The sequence below is a fragment of the Hakea prostrata genome, chromosome 9 (genome assembly GCF_041222555.1).
Source record: "Hakea prostrata isolate BN-2017 chromosome 9, UWA_Hpros_2, whole genome shotgun sequence".
NCBI lineage: Eukaryota > Viridiplantae > Streptophyta > Magnoliopsida > Proteales > Proteaceae > Hakea > Hakea prostrata.
In genome coordinates, this window is record NC_142608.1 from 23,847,737 (window position 1) to 23,864,086 (window position 16,350).

The 16,350-nt window shown below is 37.4% G+C and overlaps 1 protein-coding gene across 4 annotated transcripts in view; it reads left to right on the forward strand.

Annotated features, from left to right (window-relative positions):
- Positions 1-973: 973 nt before the first annotated feature.
- Positions 974-16,350, forward strand: part of LOC149005038 (diphthamide synthesis DPH2 family protein) — a 31,316-nt gene continuing 15,939 nt past the window's right edge. Inside the window, exons 1-5 of one of the 4 annotated variants that reach the window (XM_089168658.1) lie at positions 974-1,114; positions 1,215-2,029; positions 4,383-4,524; positions 4,764-4,981; positions 14,393-14,501. In XM_089168658.1, the coding sequence (XP_089024784.1) occupies positions 4,444-4,524; positions 4,764-4,981; positions 14,393-14,501 (408 nt within the window). In that variant the 5' untranslated portion in view covers positions 974-1,114; positions 1,215-2,029; positions 4,383-4,443. Of the gene's footprint in view, positions 1,115-1,214; positions 4,525-4,763; positions 4,982-14,392; positions 14,502-16,350 lie in introns of all 4 variants that reach the window. The other 3 variants (XM_089168659.1, XM_089168657.1, XM_089168660.1) reach the window with 3 other exon arrangements.

Below are 16,350 nucleotides of genomic sequence, written 5' to 3' on the forward strand. Positions count from 1 at the left end.
TTTTCTTAGACCAAAATACCCCTCCTAAATAGACATGAACCTTCTCAAAAAACCCTTTCGTGCAACCGATGTAACTTCTCATGGAACTCACCCTTTAAAAATATTACACCCCTTAAAACTCAGATTTCGGTATTCTCTTCCACTAGACAAAATCATACTATATATATATATATATAATATCATACTATCATACTACTATATAAAAGGAAAACTTAAAATAATTGTGGCATTGTATTTTAATTGACCAAAATACCCCTCTTGAATAGACATATACCTTTTCACAAAACCCTAAAAGTAAAACCATAAATACCCTTCTAGAATATGACCACAAACATACCATTTCCATTAAAAAAAACGTACCCTTTCCATTCAGTTCCACCACAAAAATTGGCTCATTATTTTATTTCAAAAAACAAAAAAAAAACCCTTTCCATTCAGTTCCACCACAAAAATTAACTCATTATTTTATTTCCAAAATCACATTAGGAGAAAATAGAAAGGAAACGGATACATCCCTTCTTTTTTTCAACCAATACATCCCTGTATGGTACCTCTCAAAAAAGTCATAACGTTTTAACAAAATGCCCACCCAGCCAAAATAACATACCTTTCATCAATCAACGTATCATTTTGAGTCCTCTCTTGAAATATATATTTTTTTGGATAAGATTCATCCGGGCCAGCTTACGTATTATGATTACATCCTCAAGGAAGATTTTATATATATATAATTAATGCCGCCGAATAAGTGCGAACTCAAGACCTCCTAAGAAAGTTGGGCCTTTATCCTCCAGGAATATTTGATGATTAGAGCATTCTTCTACCAGCCGAGCGGGGGAACAAAAAAAAAAAAAAAAGGGAGAAGACGAAAAAAAAAAACCTCTGGGGGACGTATTGCGCTCCACGGAGAGGACGGCTCGCAGCTTATTTCCATCTAATCGGACGGCTCGCAGCTTATAATGTCTATCCATTGGTCTCCCGATAACCGAAGAATTATTCATGCCTCTGAGGTACGGTGGTTTTAGCTATTGCGAACCGTGTTCTTTAGAAGCTTGCCCTGGTTCCCTTGAAGCTGTATTCTTTCTTCGTTCTTCGCTCAGGTCACGACTTTTGGGTAATTCAATTGATTCTTACTCTTTTTTGGATGGATTATTATTTATGTTTCGTTCAATATTGCTTGCTTTATTGGTGGGTTTTGTAATGTAAATTCACAGGTATGTGGCAATTTATTTCTCTATCCTCTTAGCAAGATATCGTGCTGGGAATGTGACTGATGAAATGCTAGCAGTCCCCAAGAGCCGTTTCATGGCCACTGGAATTTTAGAAGCACTTGGAGTTACTGCTGGGATGATCCGCACTCGTGAAACTAGCAGCTGCAGAATCAGACTCTAACTTGGAATCCTGACGAGTCGGTTAGGTTTACTTGTCTATGTATAGCTAGGCACGGGAAAACCTAGAAATTCAATAACGAAGGCAAGGAAAGGATCGAGCGGATCTTCCATTACTGGATCCGAAAGGTTGAAAAAGGATTTCTTGCTCGAGTGACTCGTTTTCAATTTCCCTGAAATCATTCTGAAGAAGAAGCAGATTCAATCCCAAGGACCGAGAGGTTCTTCCATTACTGGATCTAAAAGGTTGAAGAAGGATTTGTTGCTCGAGTGATTCGTTTTCAATTTACCTGAAATCATTCTGAAGAAGAAGCAGATTCAATCCCATGAACCTGTACCTTTCGATCGTAGGAAACGCGTAATCTCTTGTAAGTCTCTCTTCTCTAGTTATTAAAAAAAATAGTAATAAAAATAAAGGGGCTCTTCCGCTCTTGTATAAAAAGCTAAAAACTCGACTACCCAAAAAAAAAAAAAAAACCTAGTCATTGTCCTCGCAAAGGCGATTCTCTTCCTCTTCACGGTCTCCGGTTACCCCCAGTCCATCATCTCCGTCTCTGTTGGAGCGGTTCATCTCTTCTCCATCTTTTCGGTCTCGGCGGCTTTTGTTGGTGGATTATGAGAAGCAGAGGAGTCCGCTGAAGGTCAGTTAAATAAAATCTGAGACTCTGAGAATTAAATTTAAGTCTGTCAGTGTTCACGGCTTCATAATGAAGCAAATGTGGAAGTCAAGGTATGTAGTGAAACTAGAACATTTGTAGAGTTTCTTTCTTTTTCTCAGCTCACTTTTTTATTTGATCCGCGAGTAACTACTCTGCCGGAATTTGCAAAGTTTCTGATTGATGAATCGTTTTTATTTTGTTGGGGGCGAATGATTTAGGATAGCTGGAATAACAACCTTGAGGTTCTTGGATTTTCAAGTGGAATTTCATTAGTTGTAGTACATATTACATTTCCAGCAATATGTGCTAGTGTCTTTCTGATATTAGTAAATAGAAGAAAGATAAGGCATTTCTCAAAAATTTTCTGTCATCCTGCCAATGGAGAAAATCCAGATGTTCTCAATATTCTACATATAATCCTACTCAATGGGACTGTACCTTGCACCACTCTTATAATCTTGGCTTTGACAGGTACACTTACAAAAACTAAAAGAGAAATTTTACAGTCCAGACATTAGCAGTCACTCACATTTACAGCAGTCTTTTTGTTTACTTACCGGATACCAAAAGCATCTCATCATGTACACAGATTGTACCAGAAATCAGCAACCCAAATCTAGGAAAACTGTATGCATTGCTTGACTGAAACAATCAACACAGACAAAACTATGAGTCAGCCACATTAGGGGGAGGCTTTCACCAATGGGGAAAACCAAAATTACAACAAAATAATGTTAGGGGCTGGCCAGGTACATCAACTTCCCCATCAGACACTCCCACTAGCAAAACTTGCATGGCCCTGCAAACTGGATTATATGATGGATGTTGTGCAATTTTATTTCAGATAAAAAAAATTTGTATTTAGGTTGTCAGTGTCTGTTATGTAGGTCCGCATGATTGCTTATAGAGGAGCAGCCGTGGTAAACTTGTTGTCTTGTTGCTGCATGTACTTTAGTGCGCTAGGTTTTTTTTCCCCTCTGAATTCTATTATTGCCATCTGGTCATTTAATTGCCATACTTCCATATGATTGCTGTTCCCAAACTTACGGAAGTCTTGAACAGTGGAACAGATGACACTGGGTCTCACAGAAGATCGATCTATGAATACTTGAACTTGACAACCCTTCTCTTTATTTCTATAAAATTTTCTTCCTATGCCCATGGAAAAGTTCTCTAGTTCTCTCTCTATTATCATAGAATCAGATACTCCCTAGACTTTGCAACTTCATCACAATTAGGTTCTGTTCTTTATTTTTTTACGTTCAATGAAACCCTTTCAAGTTGAGTGAGTTGTCTTTCTCAAGTATCAAAATTGCCGATATGGGTTTTCCTTACATTACTTTACTTTCTCCTGATGGTTATATTTTCTAACTTTTGTTTTCTGTCTTTTAAATTAACCAAAGACTTTCAAGATAAGGTCCCCTAGTGTATTCTTTTTGCTGATGATATTGTGTTGATTGATGAGACTCAAGTGGGGATTAATACCAAATTAGAATCATAGAGAGCAGCTTTGGAATCAAGAGGCTTTAAATTAAGTAGAACGAAGACAAAATATCTAATTTGTAACTTTAGTCATGATCGGGCAGACGATGAGGTGATGATACTTGACGATAAGGAGATTCCCCAGAGTGATTGTTTTAGTTACCTAGGTTCAATCATAAATAAAAGAGGTGATATAGAGGGTGCTGTGAAGAATTAAAATAGGGTGGATGAAGTGGAGAAGTGTGTGCGAGGTCTTGTGTGATCGGCGTATTCCATTAAAGCTTAAATGAAAATTTTATAAGATCGTTGTTTGACTAGCTATGCTGTACAGCAGAGTGTTGGGCTGTTAAAATGAATTATATAGATAAACTCAGTGTAGTAGAAATGAGGATGCTAAGATGGATGAGTGGCAAAACTAGGAAGGATAGGATAAGGAATGATCATATTGGAGTTGGTTTGGGAGTTGCTGCCATAAGTGATAAGCTTCGAGAAAGTCGTTTGAGGTGGCATGGCCACATTTAACAGAGACCTATATATGCTCATGTACGGAGAAGTGATATAATCCAGATTGAAGGGACTAGAAGAGCTAGGGGTAGACCTAAGATAACCTTAAAAGAAGTGGTGAGAAATGATATGTATAGCTTAGGCCTTATATCTAGCATGATCTCAAACATAATTGATTGGAAGGCAATAATCCATGTAGCCGATCCCATTTAGTTGGGACAAGGCTTATTGTTGTTGTTATTTGTCTTTTAAATTGGTGAAAGTACTTTACTAGTTTTCTTCATCATCATCAATTCAGCGCTAATGCCTATTTTCTTAACTCATTTCTTTGGTTCTTGGCCAAGCAAAGGCTCTGCTGCAGTTAGGTCCTATTGTTTGATTTTTCATTGGGAAAGAAGGCTCATTCTCCCATGGATTTTGCATCAAATTATGACATTGCTCGCACAGCTGATTTCATACGCCGCAGAAACTCCAGTAGAGTTGCATTGCAGGTTTTTTCTTTTTTCTCATTCTCACTTTTTTCCTTGTAGGATAATATTCTTGCAGCTGATTTTCTATTTTTGTTTCGGGAAAAGAATTGTTAGAGGTTTAGAATAAATGAATGGGAGAACCCCATATTGCAGCATGCAATACATTTATGAAGACTAGTCCATTATAAGTGAAGTACCATTTTCAGGTTTTGTTCATTTGATAAACTGATTATACTTAAATGTATTTGGGTCCATTTCAGTTCCCAGATGAGCTTTTGAAGGATTCAACGAAAGTCGTCAGTGCCCTGAGGGATGAATTACTTAGAGAGTCAGATGTTGATGGGAAGAGAGAGTACCAAGAAGTTGGGTTCTTTGTGATGGCAGACACTACTTACGGGAGTTGTTGTGTTGATGAGGTTGGAGCTTCACATGTTGATGCCGAGTGTGTTGTGCATTATGGACATACTTGCTTGAGTCCGTAAGTGTTTTTGTCTTGCTTATCTAGATATTGAATGTTATGGAGTTTAATTTCTATTTTTCATGCTTGTTAAGTATATTGAACATGATCGTGTGAAAAATGAGTAGAACACAAACGCATGCATTTGAAAGGTTAAGATATGTGTTATTTTTTATCCAGTGATGTACGGTAGTGAACAAATTGGTATTAATGCATGTATAAACTTACTTCATATAAAATCAAATTGAAAGCACTTTCTCTCATTGTTCATTTATTTATTCCCCTAATGAAGTTGTTTCATTGTACTTTGTTCTCCTTTAATATTTGAATTTTGTTTAACATAGGAAGTAGTATTCTTTCTGGCAGTGTGGCCTATGCCAGTGTTCCCATGTTTCTACCTCTTCTTAAAACAAAGGTCAAGGATGTCATTTCATATTATTAGGAGAAAGAAACTCATGGGAGTACTCGTGTAGGCCATCCTCCCAGACACAGTTCTTCTCCATTTTACCTATTACTTATTTGTTGCGTTTTATGACTCAAAACTGTATTTGCATATATTGGCCTTGCTGTCTGGTAGGATACTCAAGATCGAGACTTCAAACCTTGTGCCTAACAGAATAACATCACTACTCATTGGTGACATAGTATGATTTGTAACTGATGTTCTTTCTGTCTAAGTATGACAATGATCAATTATTTAAATTTGATTTTGGTAATGTTTTTCTACTCAGTCAAGAGTCAAGATAATTTTGTTTGATAAGTTTTTCTATGTTATTAGTCAAAGAAGCAACATGGGTTTCTCTTACAATAGATAATTCATATTCACTTTACAATTTTGAGACAAGCTGGGAGTAACAGCATGATGCAGGCAAGAAATGGAACCGATGGCTAATGGGCTCCGAAAAACAGAAAACTGACTTCTTTGAATTCCAGAATATGTTATTGATTAGAATTTCGGAAGAAATCTACGAATTTAAGACCCAACAGAGCAGAAAACAGTGAATGGTTGAGCAGAAACAGATGATAAAGAAAAGAACTGAAATGTAATTGGCGAGCTGATCTGTAATGGGGAAAAAAAATTAAAAATAAAGGAGATCAATGGGAGAAGAATGAGGGACAAATAAAATTAGCAAAAAAGGAAAATATTCCAGATCATGAGGAGAAAGCAAGCTTGTGACTCTGTTTGAAAACCTGCAGGTCTGCCTTCTTTTTTATTTTTCTTTCTCCTTTTCTTTTTTCAATATTTTAAGGGTTCAATTTCTGGTTCAGGAACTAAACCAATGGGGGGGGGGGGTCCAGTCATGGGGTTCAAAGGCCATACAATTGGGTGTACCTCCTAAATTTTTTTGGAGGTAAACTTTCTGGTTCTTTAGTCTGATGTGAGAGGCATGGTATGGATGGCTCTGTGGAGGAAATTAGGTGCTTGCAGATACTTTCTCCTATAAAATCTTGAAATTTATCCTCTGTTCAAGTTGTCCCTTTTGTCTAGAGATGAGCTATTGACCAATGAAGAATTTGATTGTGAGGATTAAAGATTCGTCAATCTTAAAAATTATATCACTAAGGTTGGGTTCTTTTTGGAGCTAGTTCCCCCTGCCCCCCCCCCCCCAAAAAAAAAAAAAAAAAAAAAAAAAAAAGAAGAAAAAAGAAGAGAGATTTGTAATCTTGTAATCAGGCCAGACAGGGATCATGTGTTTGACCTTATTCTAAGAAACAGCTCAGCTCAATTTAGTTAGTGGGTTTCTATGCCTAAACACGAAAGCAATGCCTTTGTGCTCCAAAAAACCATTCAGCCTCTTGAGACATCTAAACATCCTCGAATGCCTTTGCTTGCACTTCCATTGGCTACCTTATTGGTGTAGGGCTCCACTACTAGTTAGTTCTCTTGCCCTCTATTTTGTTACGTCCATTTTTTATTGTCAGTTGTTTTCCACATATAGTTGTCACGGCGTCTAGGCGACAAGGCCTTCGAGGGGAGAAGAAAATCTAGGTGACTCCAAACAAGGCACATAGGCAACACTAGAACGCTTAGTCACTTAGAACCATTGCTGTGTCTTGACATTGCCTTGGCGCTTCCTTCCCAACTATGCTTTTGCACATGGGAGTTTCTAGGTAGTTGCTATTTTTGGCATGGTTTGAGATCTTGGACTTGATAGGGATCTCGGTCCCTCGAAAAAACCAAGATTTTGGCCGAGATATGGCAAAAATCTCCGATCAACTCGACCAACTCAAAGCGCCATATTAGTGGGTATTAGGGTTTAGTTTGGGTTGGAATTTGGTATGTAGCCTATTTTAAACCAAGTAAATATAGTTGTGACCTTAGATTTGTGAGAAAACAAGTGTATATTGAGTTCCAATTGGACCCTAACTTTAAACGCATACCCTGAAGGAGTGAACATGTAGACTTATAAAGCATGATCTACCCAATCACTACTTGATATAAATAAAAACATAAATGTTTAAAGTCAAATAATTCATCAAACATGTTCCGTTGTTCACAATTTCACATTACAACATCATGTACTTATAAGTTACACCAAGATAGTAGGAGAACAAAATCAATGACTAAGAAGCTCCTCCAACTTCTACTCCACCAACGCCACCCCCTTCAGTGTAGAACATAGTTTTTGAAAAACAATGAAGTTTGGGAAAAACACTCACCTTGCTTCGAGTTTGGATCTGTAAGAAATTTTCGAGTCCACATAGTTGCATTCTTGATAGACCTGTAAACGGTTCGGATTCGGCTTAGATACACCACTATCTAAATCCGAATCCGACAAGGAAAATTGCTATCCAAATCCAAATCCAATATCTGGCAGAAATTTATAAAAGGTATCTGAATTCGATTCTGGAACTTAATTGGATATCCGATAAACTACCCGATTATTGATTGCTAATTGTCATTTTTTTTATTTATAATATCCGATTTTCCAGTTACCGATTATTGATTTTTGAATCCAATTATCAGCCCTTTTTAGAGAAAAAAAAACTGATTTCTGACTTTTCGATTACCAATTACTCGCTTCCAAATCTAATTTTCAGCCCCTTCCAGAGAAAAAAAGTTTAGTACTTTACTCTAGCTGGATAAATTTTTATTCAGATATTATCCGATCTGATAAGCAATTATCCAAATCCAAGTCCAGTTGCCTACCAGACGGATACGAATACTTTTCGGTAGGAAAAATTCCGGATTCAGACACACTTAGATGAATACGAATGCAAATTCGGACGCGAATTTTGGCTATCCATTTACATGTCTAATTCTTGACATGTGTTGAATCTTAAAACAAGATGATTGGTAGTAACACAGATAAAAAGTAGGATTCATGGTCGTTTGCATAAGCGGTTGAAGCATGTGATTAATATGATGCCAGGTGTATGGCTTGTCTTGTCATGGATCCCTCTTGAAAGAGGAGTGCCTTTGGAATGCTATCATAGATGGTGCATGGCTATTGTGACCTTGTGATACAAAATCCAAAAGAAATAGATTATGGAGGCCGAATGGCATCCTCCTACAGGCAAAAGTGCTGTATGGGCATGTAAATGTGGTCTTTTCCTGATCCTTAGGAGCTATGGGAATCTGAAAATACCCTGAATAACCATATAGGAAGCAATAATATGCATGATAGGCTAATTGTTCAAGCATCTGATCAATAGAAGGGAGGGGAAAATGATCTTTATGGGTGGTGTCATTCAACTTCCTATAGTCTATGTACACCCTCCAACCTTTGACCATCCTAGTAGGAATCAATTCATTACTATCATTCTTTACAACAATCATTCCTCCTTCCTTAGCTACTACCTGTACTGGACTAACCTGTGAACTATCATAAATTGGGTAAATAATACTTGCATCCAAGAGTTTAATACTTTCTTCTTGATGACTTCTTGCATTGCAGGGTTCAATCTCCTTTGGGGCTGTAAAATGGATTTGTGCTCTTCTTCCAAAAGGATTTTATGGGTACAAATGGAAGGGCTTATTCCCTTTATATGAGTAATGCCCCATCCTATTGCCTTTTTATGCTCTTTAATTATTTGTAACAGTCAATCCTCCAAATCACCTGAATTAAGTTCATGCAACATTGCTTGAACCTCCTTCAACCCGTGCTCATCACAAGATGCAGTAAGGGCTAACTCTAGAGGGTCATGGTCCATCATTGCTTGGGGTAGGGGATGAATTATTTCATCAATTACATTCTATTCTAAAATAGTCCATGTATGCATTAGGGTGATGTATAACCTCAAAAACATTGAATGTGGTATTCTCTTTTCCTTCCTTAAGTCAACTTTCCTTGTTGCACATCTATCAAAGCTCTCCCCATGGCTAAAAATGGTCCTCCCAAAATAATGGGGACCTTAATATCCTCTTCCATCTTAAGTACCACAATCTGCTGGAAAAATAATTGTCAACTTTTACTAGCACATCCTCTAAAATTCCCCATGGGTACTTGGTGGATCGGTCTGCCAATAATAGGGATACTCTAGTTGGTTTAACTTTCCTAATCCCCTACTTTTCATACACAGAATCTGGCATTAAATTAATTGAAGCTCCTATATCTCATAATTTCTTATTGAATGAAAGATCACCAATTTGGCAAGGTATAGTAAAACTCCCTGAATTCTTCATTTTTTGTGGAAGCTTGTGTTGAATAATTACTGAGCATTCCTTGTTCAATTGATCGTCTCATAATCCTCAAGCCTTCTCTTCTTTGCAATGATCTCCTTCAAGAATTTTGCGTAGTTTGGCCTTTGGGAGATTGCATCTGCAAATGAATGTTAATTTTCAGTTTCTTAAAGACATCTAAAAATTTGAGGAATTGTTGGTCCTCTTTCTTTTCAACCAACCTATTGGGAAAAGGAATGGAAGCAATAGTAAATGGGGGGTTGGGTTGGGGGTGAAAGCATCTAAATGAATAGGTTTAAAGTTATTCTGTTTCTCTGGCTGTTTCTTTTTCTCCTCCTCCAATGTAGTGTTTATTTCTTTGCCACTTCTCAATTTAATGGCTTGTGCTCTCTCCACTGGATTTGGTTCAATGTCGCTTGGCAGACCTCCATATGATTGTTCAGAAATTTGTTTGGAGTGTTGGCCTATCTGTTTCTCTAAATTATGTATCGACATCTCTTGATTTTGGATACACGCATTTATACTCTTCAGGAAATTAGTAGAAGTCTTTGCCATCTGTACCATCATCTCTTTCAAACGATTAGTAGGGGATGGGGCTTTGGATTCTTGTCTTTGCTATCCTTACTCTTTGCATGCAAAATTTGGATGGTTCCTCCACACTGGGTTGTATGTATTGCTTTACGGGTTGCCTTGAGGGTTCCTGCCAAAATTATTGGAAACAAAATTAGCATTTTTTGGTTTATCAGAATATGTATCACAATCATGGCTACCACTACTCATATCACAAGAAACCCCCTAAATCTTAGAAATAATTATATTTTCAACTCTTCTTCCAAGAGTTTCCAGTTTTGCATCCAGCTTAGCTTCCATTGCAGCCATGGCCTCTACTTCATACATCCCTGCAACTTTTCTCCTTTGTTGCCTATCTGATGGCCATTGGTAGGAATTAGTTGCCATCTCATCCATCAACTCATAGACTTCATCAAGTCCCTTGTTATGGATTGATCCACTTGCAGCCGCATCTAGGATGGATTTGAATTGTGCATTCAACCCATTGTAGAAGGTCTGAATGATCATGCATTGGGGAAGACTATCGTGTGGGCATCTTTGCAAATACTCTTTAAAATGTTTCCATACCTCATGTAAAGACTCTCCTTCTCCCTGCACAAAAGTAATAATGTCATTACGCAATTTAGTAGATTTAACAGGAGGAAAGAACTTATTTAAATTTTTTTGAACTAAAGACTTAAGTCCTGATTGAATCTGGACGTAATGATTACAACCATGTCTTCGCTTTGTCACGTAAAGAGAAGGGGAAAAGTTGCAAGCGGATGGCATCTTCACTGACTCCATTGTATTTGACAGCATCAGAAAATTTTAGAAATGCCTCTGTGTGCATTAGGGTCTTCACTAGCTAATCCATAAAATTGTGCTGAATTTTGAAGCATTTGAATAAAAGCGGGTTTTAGTTTAAAATTGTTTGCTTCTACTGCAGGCCTTCTAGTGCTTGACATTGGGGCTCTAACAGGAGGGTCTGTGTAGTCTCTCAAAGTCCTTCTAGGTGCTGCTGTTGGATTCTGATGATCTGGATCTTCCATCTCTTTTTCATTTCCAAGAACAACTTTAATAAAGATTTCAGGTTGTTGATCTCTCTTTGCTCTTCGAAAAGTCCTCTCAATCTCTGAATCAAAAATTTCTATTGGTTTACTAAAACTTCGGGTCATGCACTTATTAAAACCTGAAAATCAAAAGCACAATATGAGTAAACTAAGGGAAATTAAATCAGGATTAGACAAAAACAAAAAAAAAGTGCATAAAATGTCTAAAATTTTAATCCAAAATTAACTGAAAACTAAAAGTGCCCTGAAAACCCATTAAATGATGGAATTTGGGGGGTCAAAAGCAGGTCTACCAGGTTCCCCCTAGGTAGGGATGCTATAAATCAGCTTGCGCCATCTTTTTTTTTTTTTGATATCTTGATGGTCCTGTAACTCTTCCCAGTTCAAAAGTTATGCCTGTTTTAAGATTTGCAGTAAAATTTGCCGAAAAACCACACGAACACAATAGAAACAAAGGAAAAAACAAGACGTAAAAACAAATTTAAACGACTAAACTAAGAGCAGCAATAAACACACTAACTTAATGAAAAACATTTTTTTTTTAATTAAAAACTAGATTAACGAAGTGCAATTTTAACACTCGTCGATTCCCGACAATGACGCCAAAAACTTGTTACGTTCGTACTTGCAAGTGCACGAGGTTGCCCAAGTAATAAGAGGTAAGAGGGATATCATTTTCACGAGGATCAAAAGGAGTAAAAGTTACGTACTAGCCTTAAGAATACCTATAATTATTGAGCTAGACAAATTATGAAGGATTAACTAAACTATTGATTAAATTAACAAAACAAGAACGATAAAACTAAATTGTTAACAAAAACTCAATGAATGAAATACTAGGGATTCAATTTCACCAAACATGATATAGATTATTGATCTATTCCCCCACTTCTCATATAACCAATTTAATCTCCACTCTTGTTGACGAGATTCTTTAAGTTAGATTACCTCATCTGTTATGCCTGAGGATCCCTAACATATTAAAACCCCCTACCAGTTACGCTTAGAGGATCAATTTAATATGTCGCATTAGACACAATAAACTCATAAACAAGTTTAACAAACCACCTAACCTGTCACGCTTTAGATGTAATTTGTCATTCTTCAATCTTAGGTCTAGCATGCATTCCTCATTTTTACATGATCGAAAACACACCGCGAGACTCATGAATATTGATCAAGCTTTTAGACATCAAGAACAAAATTGAAGAAAACAAGAGGGAGAATTGGATTATATGAAAGGGGAATGAAATCAATATGTATCTTATGTGAGGATCCATCTAACCCTAGCAAAAGAAACTTAGAACATTACAAAAGAAGAAGAAGTAGTTAAGGGAAACATCACTCTAGGGTTGCAGAAGAGACTCGAGCAACTTCAAAATTCGTCCCAAAGCAGCTCCAACTCTCCAAATTCGTCCTTTGTAGTTCTCCAAGGCCCAAAAGAACATTTTCTATTTGCTGGAGTATGCTTCCTTTTTATAGAGTGATTTCCTAGATTAGGGATGTGCTTCCTGACATAGTTTGAAACAAATTATGAGTTCCTAATCCGACTTAACCAAGAAATTTGTTTGTTTAGGTGGCGTGTAGATCGCATCGATTTTGAGAGCTCAAGTGGTCAATCCTACTGTTGGATGTAAAGACCAAGAAGTCTTGAAGCTCCTGTCCAAAAGTCAGCTCAATCAAATGTCGGCTGACCATTCGATGAAGGATTTGATTGAAATTGGATAGAACACACTCAAAAACGGAACTCTTCTTTTTTCCTTCTCTAAATATGATTCTTTTTCCTCTTTTCCCCTTCTTTGATCAACCTTCAAACTCCACTAATTGCTTCAAACAAATCATTGTTATTGAAGGAGTCCAAGTACTCACTACGATCATAGATAAATTTGAATCAGTATTTACCAGGATAAATATAAATTTCCAAAATTACTTAAATTTGGGGAGAGTGCATCTTATGCTCATTTATATGTGATATAGGGTAAAATAATACAAAATGAATGCGTACACATGAAAATGTATCCTATTAATTACTCAAAATAATATGCCTGAAATAAACTTATCGCCAACCCAAGAAGCTTATCTGGGTGGTGCATCAAAATTTAGCCACATGATAGGATGAAGTGGCAAGTATGCCCATGGGTTTGATGGGTCTATATTGGATCAGCTAGATATTAAGCTTCAGGACCTAATACATTCAAATACCCTTTGATATATGGCTTGCATCCTCTGTATTTTTCAGTTGTTGATGCATGCCCACACAGCCTCTTGTAGTGCCTAGGTTTTCAGAGCTCTATTTTGGCACTAAAACCCCTCAATAGGCTAGTTATCTTGTCGCAGCCCAAAATTTTGGCACCATCTGATCTGCCACGTGGCTGAAACTTGCGCTGTGATGAAAAGCTCATTGAGATGGCCCTTCCTGAGCAACTTAGCTCTTCTTTGTGTGCCATCTGTTTTGGAGATAGCTTGACCTGGATGGATTTCGGAAGCTAGTGCTTCTGGTGAAGGTTGGGATAGCAATGGTAACTTTATGCTGTATCCATTTGGTATACACTGTTGGATAATTAACCTGAATTGGAATAAGCTCATCCTAGATTGGGGCATCCAATTGATAGCAAGTCTGGTATCTGGGACACGCCAACTCAAATATAGGCAACTCTACCGTCAATTGTAAACATCCATCTGTAGAAAAGTGCAAAAACTCATCCTAGATTGGGGCGTCCAATTGATAGCAAGTCTGGTATCTGCGATCAGGTATTGGGTCTGGCTCACTCACAGTGGTTCTGTGCTTATGTAAACTATCCAGCTTACAAGATGTATCCTAGAGCTATTATTATTTTATGTATTACTAGTGACAGGAGTATTACTGCAACCTGCTGGTTGGAGGTTTGAAATGTGGAAACATAGTCTCTTGCAAAGCACATGGGTTAGGCTGTGTATTTTTGCCCCTCTGACCCTCTCAGACGGTCAGACCCTACAGTAGCAGATTTTGTGCACTGGGTGCTCTTTTTATTTTTTATTTTATTAAATACTTGTGAGTTGTGACTTAATTTTTCTCATATAGCTACTGCCTTTAATTTTTCTTCCTAGTGGTTGTACTCTTCTGGTCTCATTCATTGATTTATTGTCTTATTTAAAATTTTTGTGAATTTTGAACTTTTAATTATTTATATTGTTTATTTTTGTTGACAGAACATCCACCTTGCCAGCATTATTTGTTTTTGGAAAAGCTTCTATCTGTGTACAAAATTGTGTCAAGTCATTGTCAGATTGCTTATTGAACAGTGAGAAACCTATCCTGGTAATGGCTGAATTCCCAGTAGCACTTCAATGCATGATGATGCCTTCTTTTTCTTCCCACTCTGTTTTCTCCATGTTGTAATGAAAATTGGTCACAATTGAAAAAGCACCACCTAGTAGAGCATGGTGGAATCAAGGTAACCTTTAAGAGGTTTCCAAATTCCAACACAGGTATGACTGCCAAAAACTTCTATACTGCAGTCTAATGGGCTTAATAATCACAGGAGCAGCATTTACGTAAGAGCTAAATTAGGTAAAAATATGGACTCAGCAAGTCTGTTCAATATCCCCAAAAAAGATCACAACCTGTGTTTGGACTGACAATCACAGCAGGTTTTAAGTGTATATGATTTAACCAGGATTGGGAACCGTTAGGCACCTCAGATTTTGAGCCCTAAAACCCCAAGAGGTGCACCAAGGGCTCGACCCGGGGTATTTTGGCCATTTACCCCCTCTTTTGGAGCCCCAGTACAACCCTCAAGATCTCAATTCTTGTTTCGTTTTCCATCTACTCGGAGGATCCAATAAGATTTTTTGACCTATTTGCTGGAAGATTGTGGGCAAATTCTAAATTCTAGGGAATCTTTCCAAGAAACCCTAACCCTAGATGTGGATTCACATCAAGCGTGACAAGGGATTCCAATCCAAATAGAATTATTTGTTGATTTCTAGTCCAAGTAGTCTTCTTTTATTGAGTCCAATTATGATTTTCTTCAGTTGTAAGCCCATAAATTGAGCCCACCCCTTTTACATTATCTATGTCACGCCAGATGTTATATGGATACAAGCTATTCAATGCTCTAAACTCTTATTTTTTTGATTATGGGCTACAAGCATGGTAGAAGACCTCACTCTCGAGAGAGATCTCACCACCTTGAAAAAGAGAGATCTCGACTATCTCGGTGAGATCTCGGTCGAGATATACAATTTTTTGGCGTCAACTCGGTGGCCCATCTCGGTGGGTTTTAGGGTCCCAATTGGGTTGAAACTTGGTATTTAGCTTATTTAAGGCCTTTTGAACACATTGGTGGCCTTGGATTTGTCAGAAACAACCCTATGTATGATTTCCAAGTCTACCCATAGTGTGAAACCAAAATGTAGTAGGATTAGGGAATGCAATGTTATACAACATGTAATATAGAACCTTTAAAGCATATAAATGAAAGGCAAGTATATCAAATGCATCAACTAACTTAAATGTTATCAAAATTCCATCCATATGAGTATCACAATCTCAATTTTCAAGAATAAAATAATTATACAACCATTAGAAGTTCTATATAAGTCATTAAATCATAAATTTATAAGACAAGTAAAGAATGATTGATCTTCCTTGTTGTAGATGTGCTAAGAGTAGTTGTAAGTGAAAATTCAACCAAAATCTACAAAAAAAAAAGGGAAAATTGAGAGTTCCAGCGAAATCCAGGGCGAGATATGGCGAGATATGGCGAGATATAGCGAGATATGGCGAGATATGGCGAGATATGGCGAGATCTCGAGCGAGATATCCCAACTTGCAGATCTCGACCTCCATCTCGTCTCGCCAAGGTGAAAAAACGAGATATCTCGCGAGATCTCCCACCATGTCTACAAGAACTCTTTGTTGTGATCTCTATCTTTCTACCTGTAATAGATATTGGTATGTATCCAGATTTTGTTCTCTTAGTATCAGTTGAAAAAATAGATTTTAACGAATAAAGAATAAAATGGAAGGAAGACTTGAGTGGAGTTGTGGTTTCCCAAGGAGGGAGGCCCATGACTGTTATTGCTTCTAGTTTTCTGCAATTTTCAGATTTCTCTCTTCTAAATCAAGCTTGTGGCAGCCTGGAGACATTCAAATTTCCAGAAGC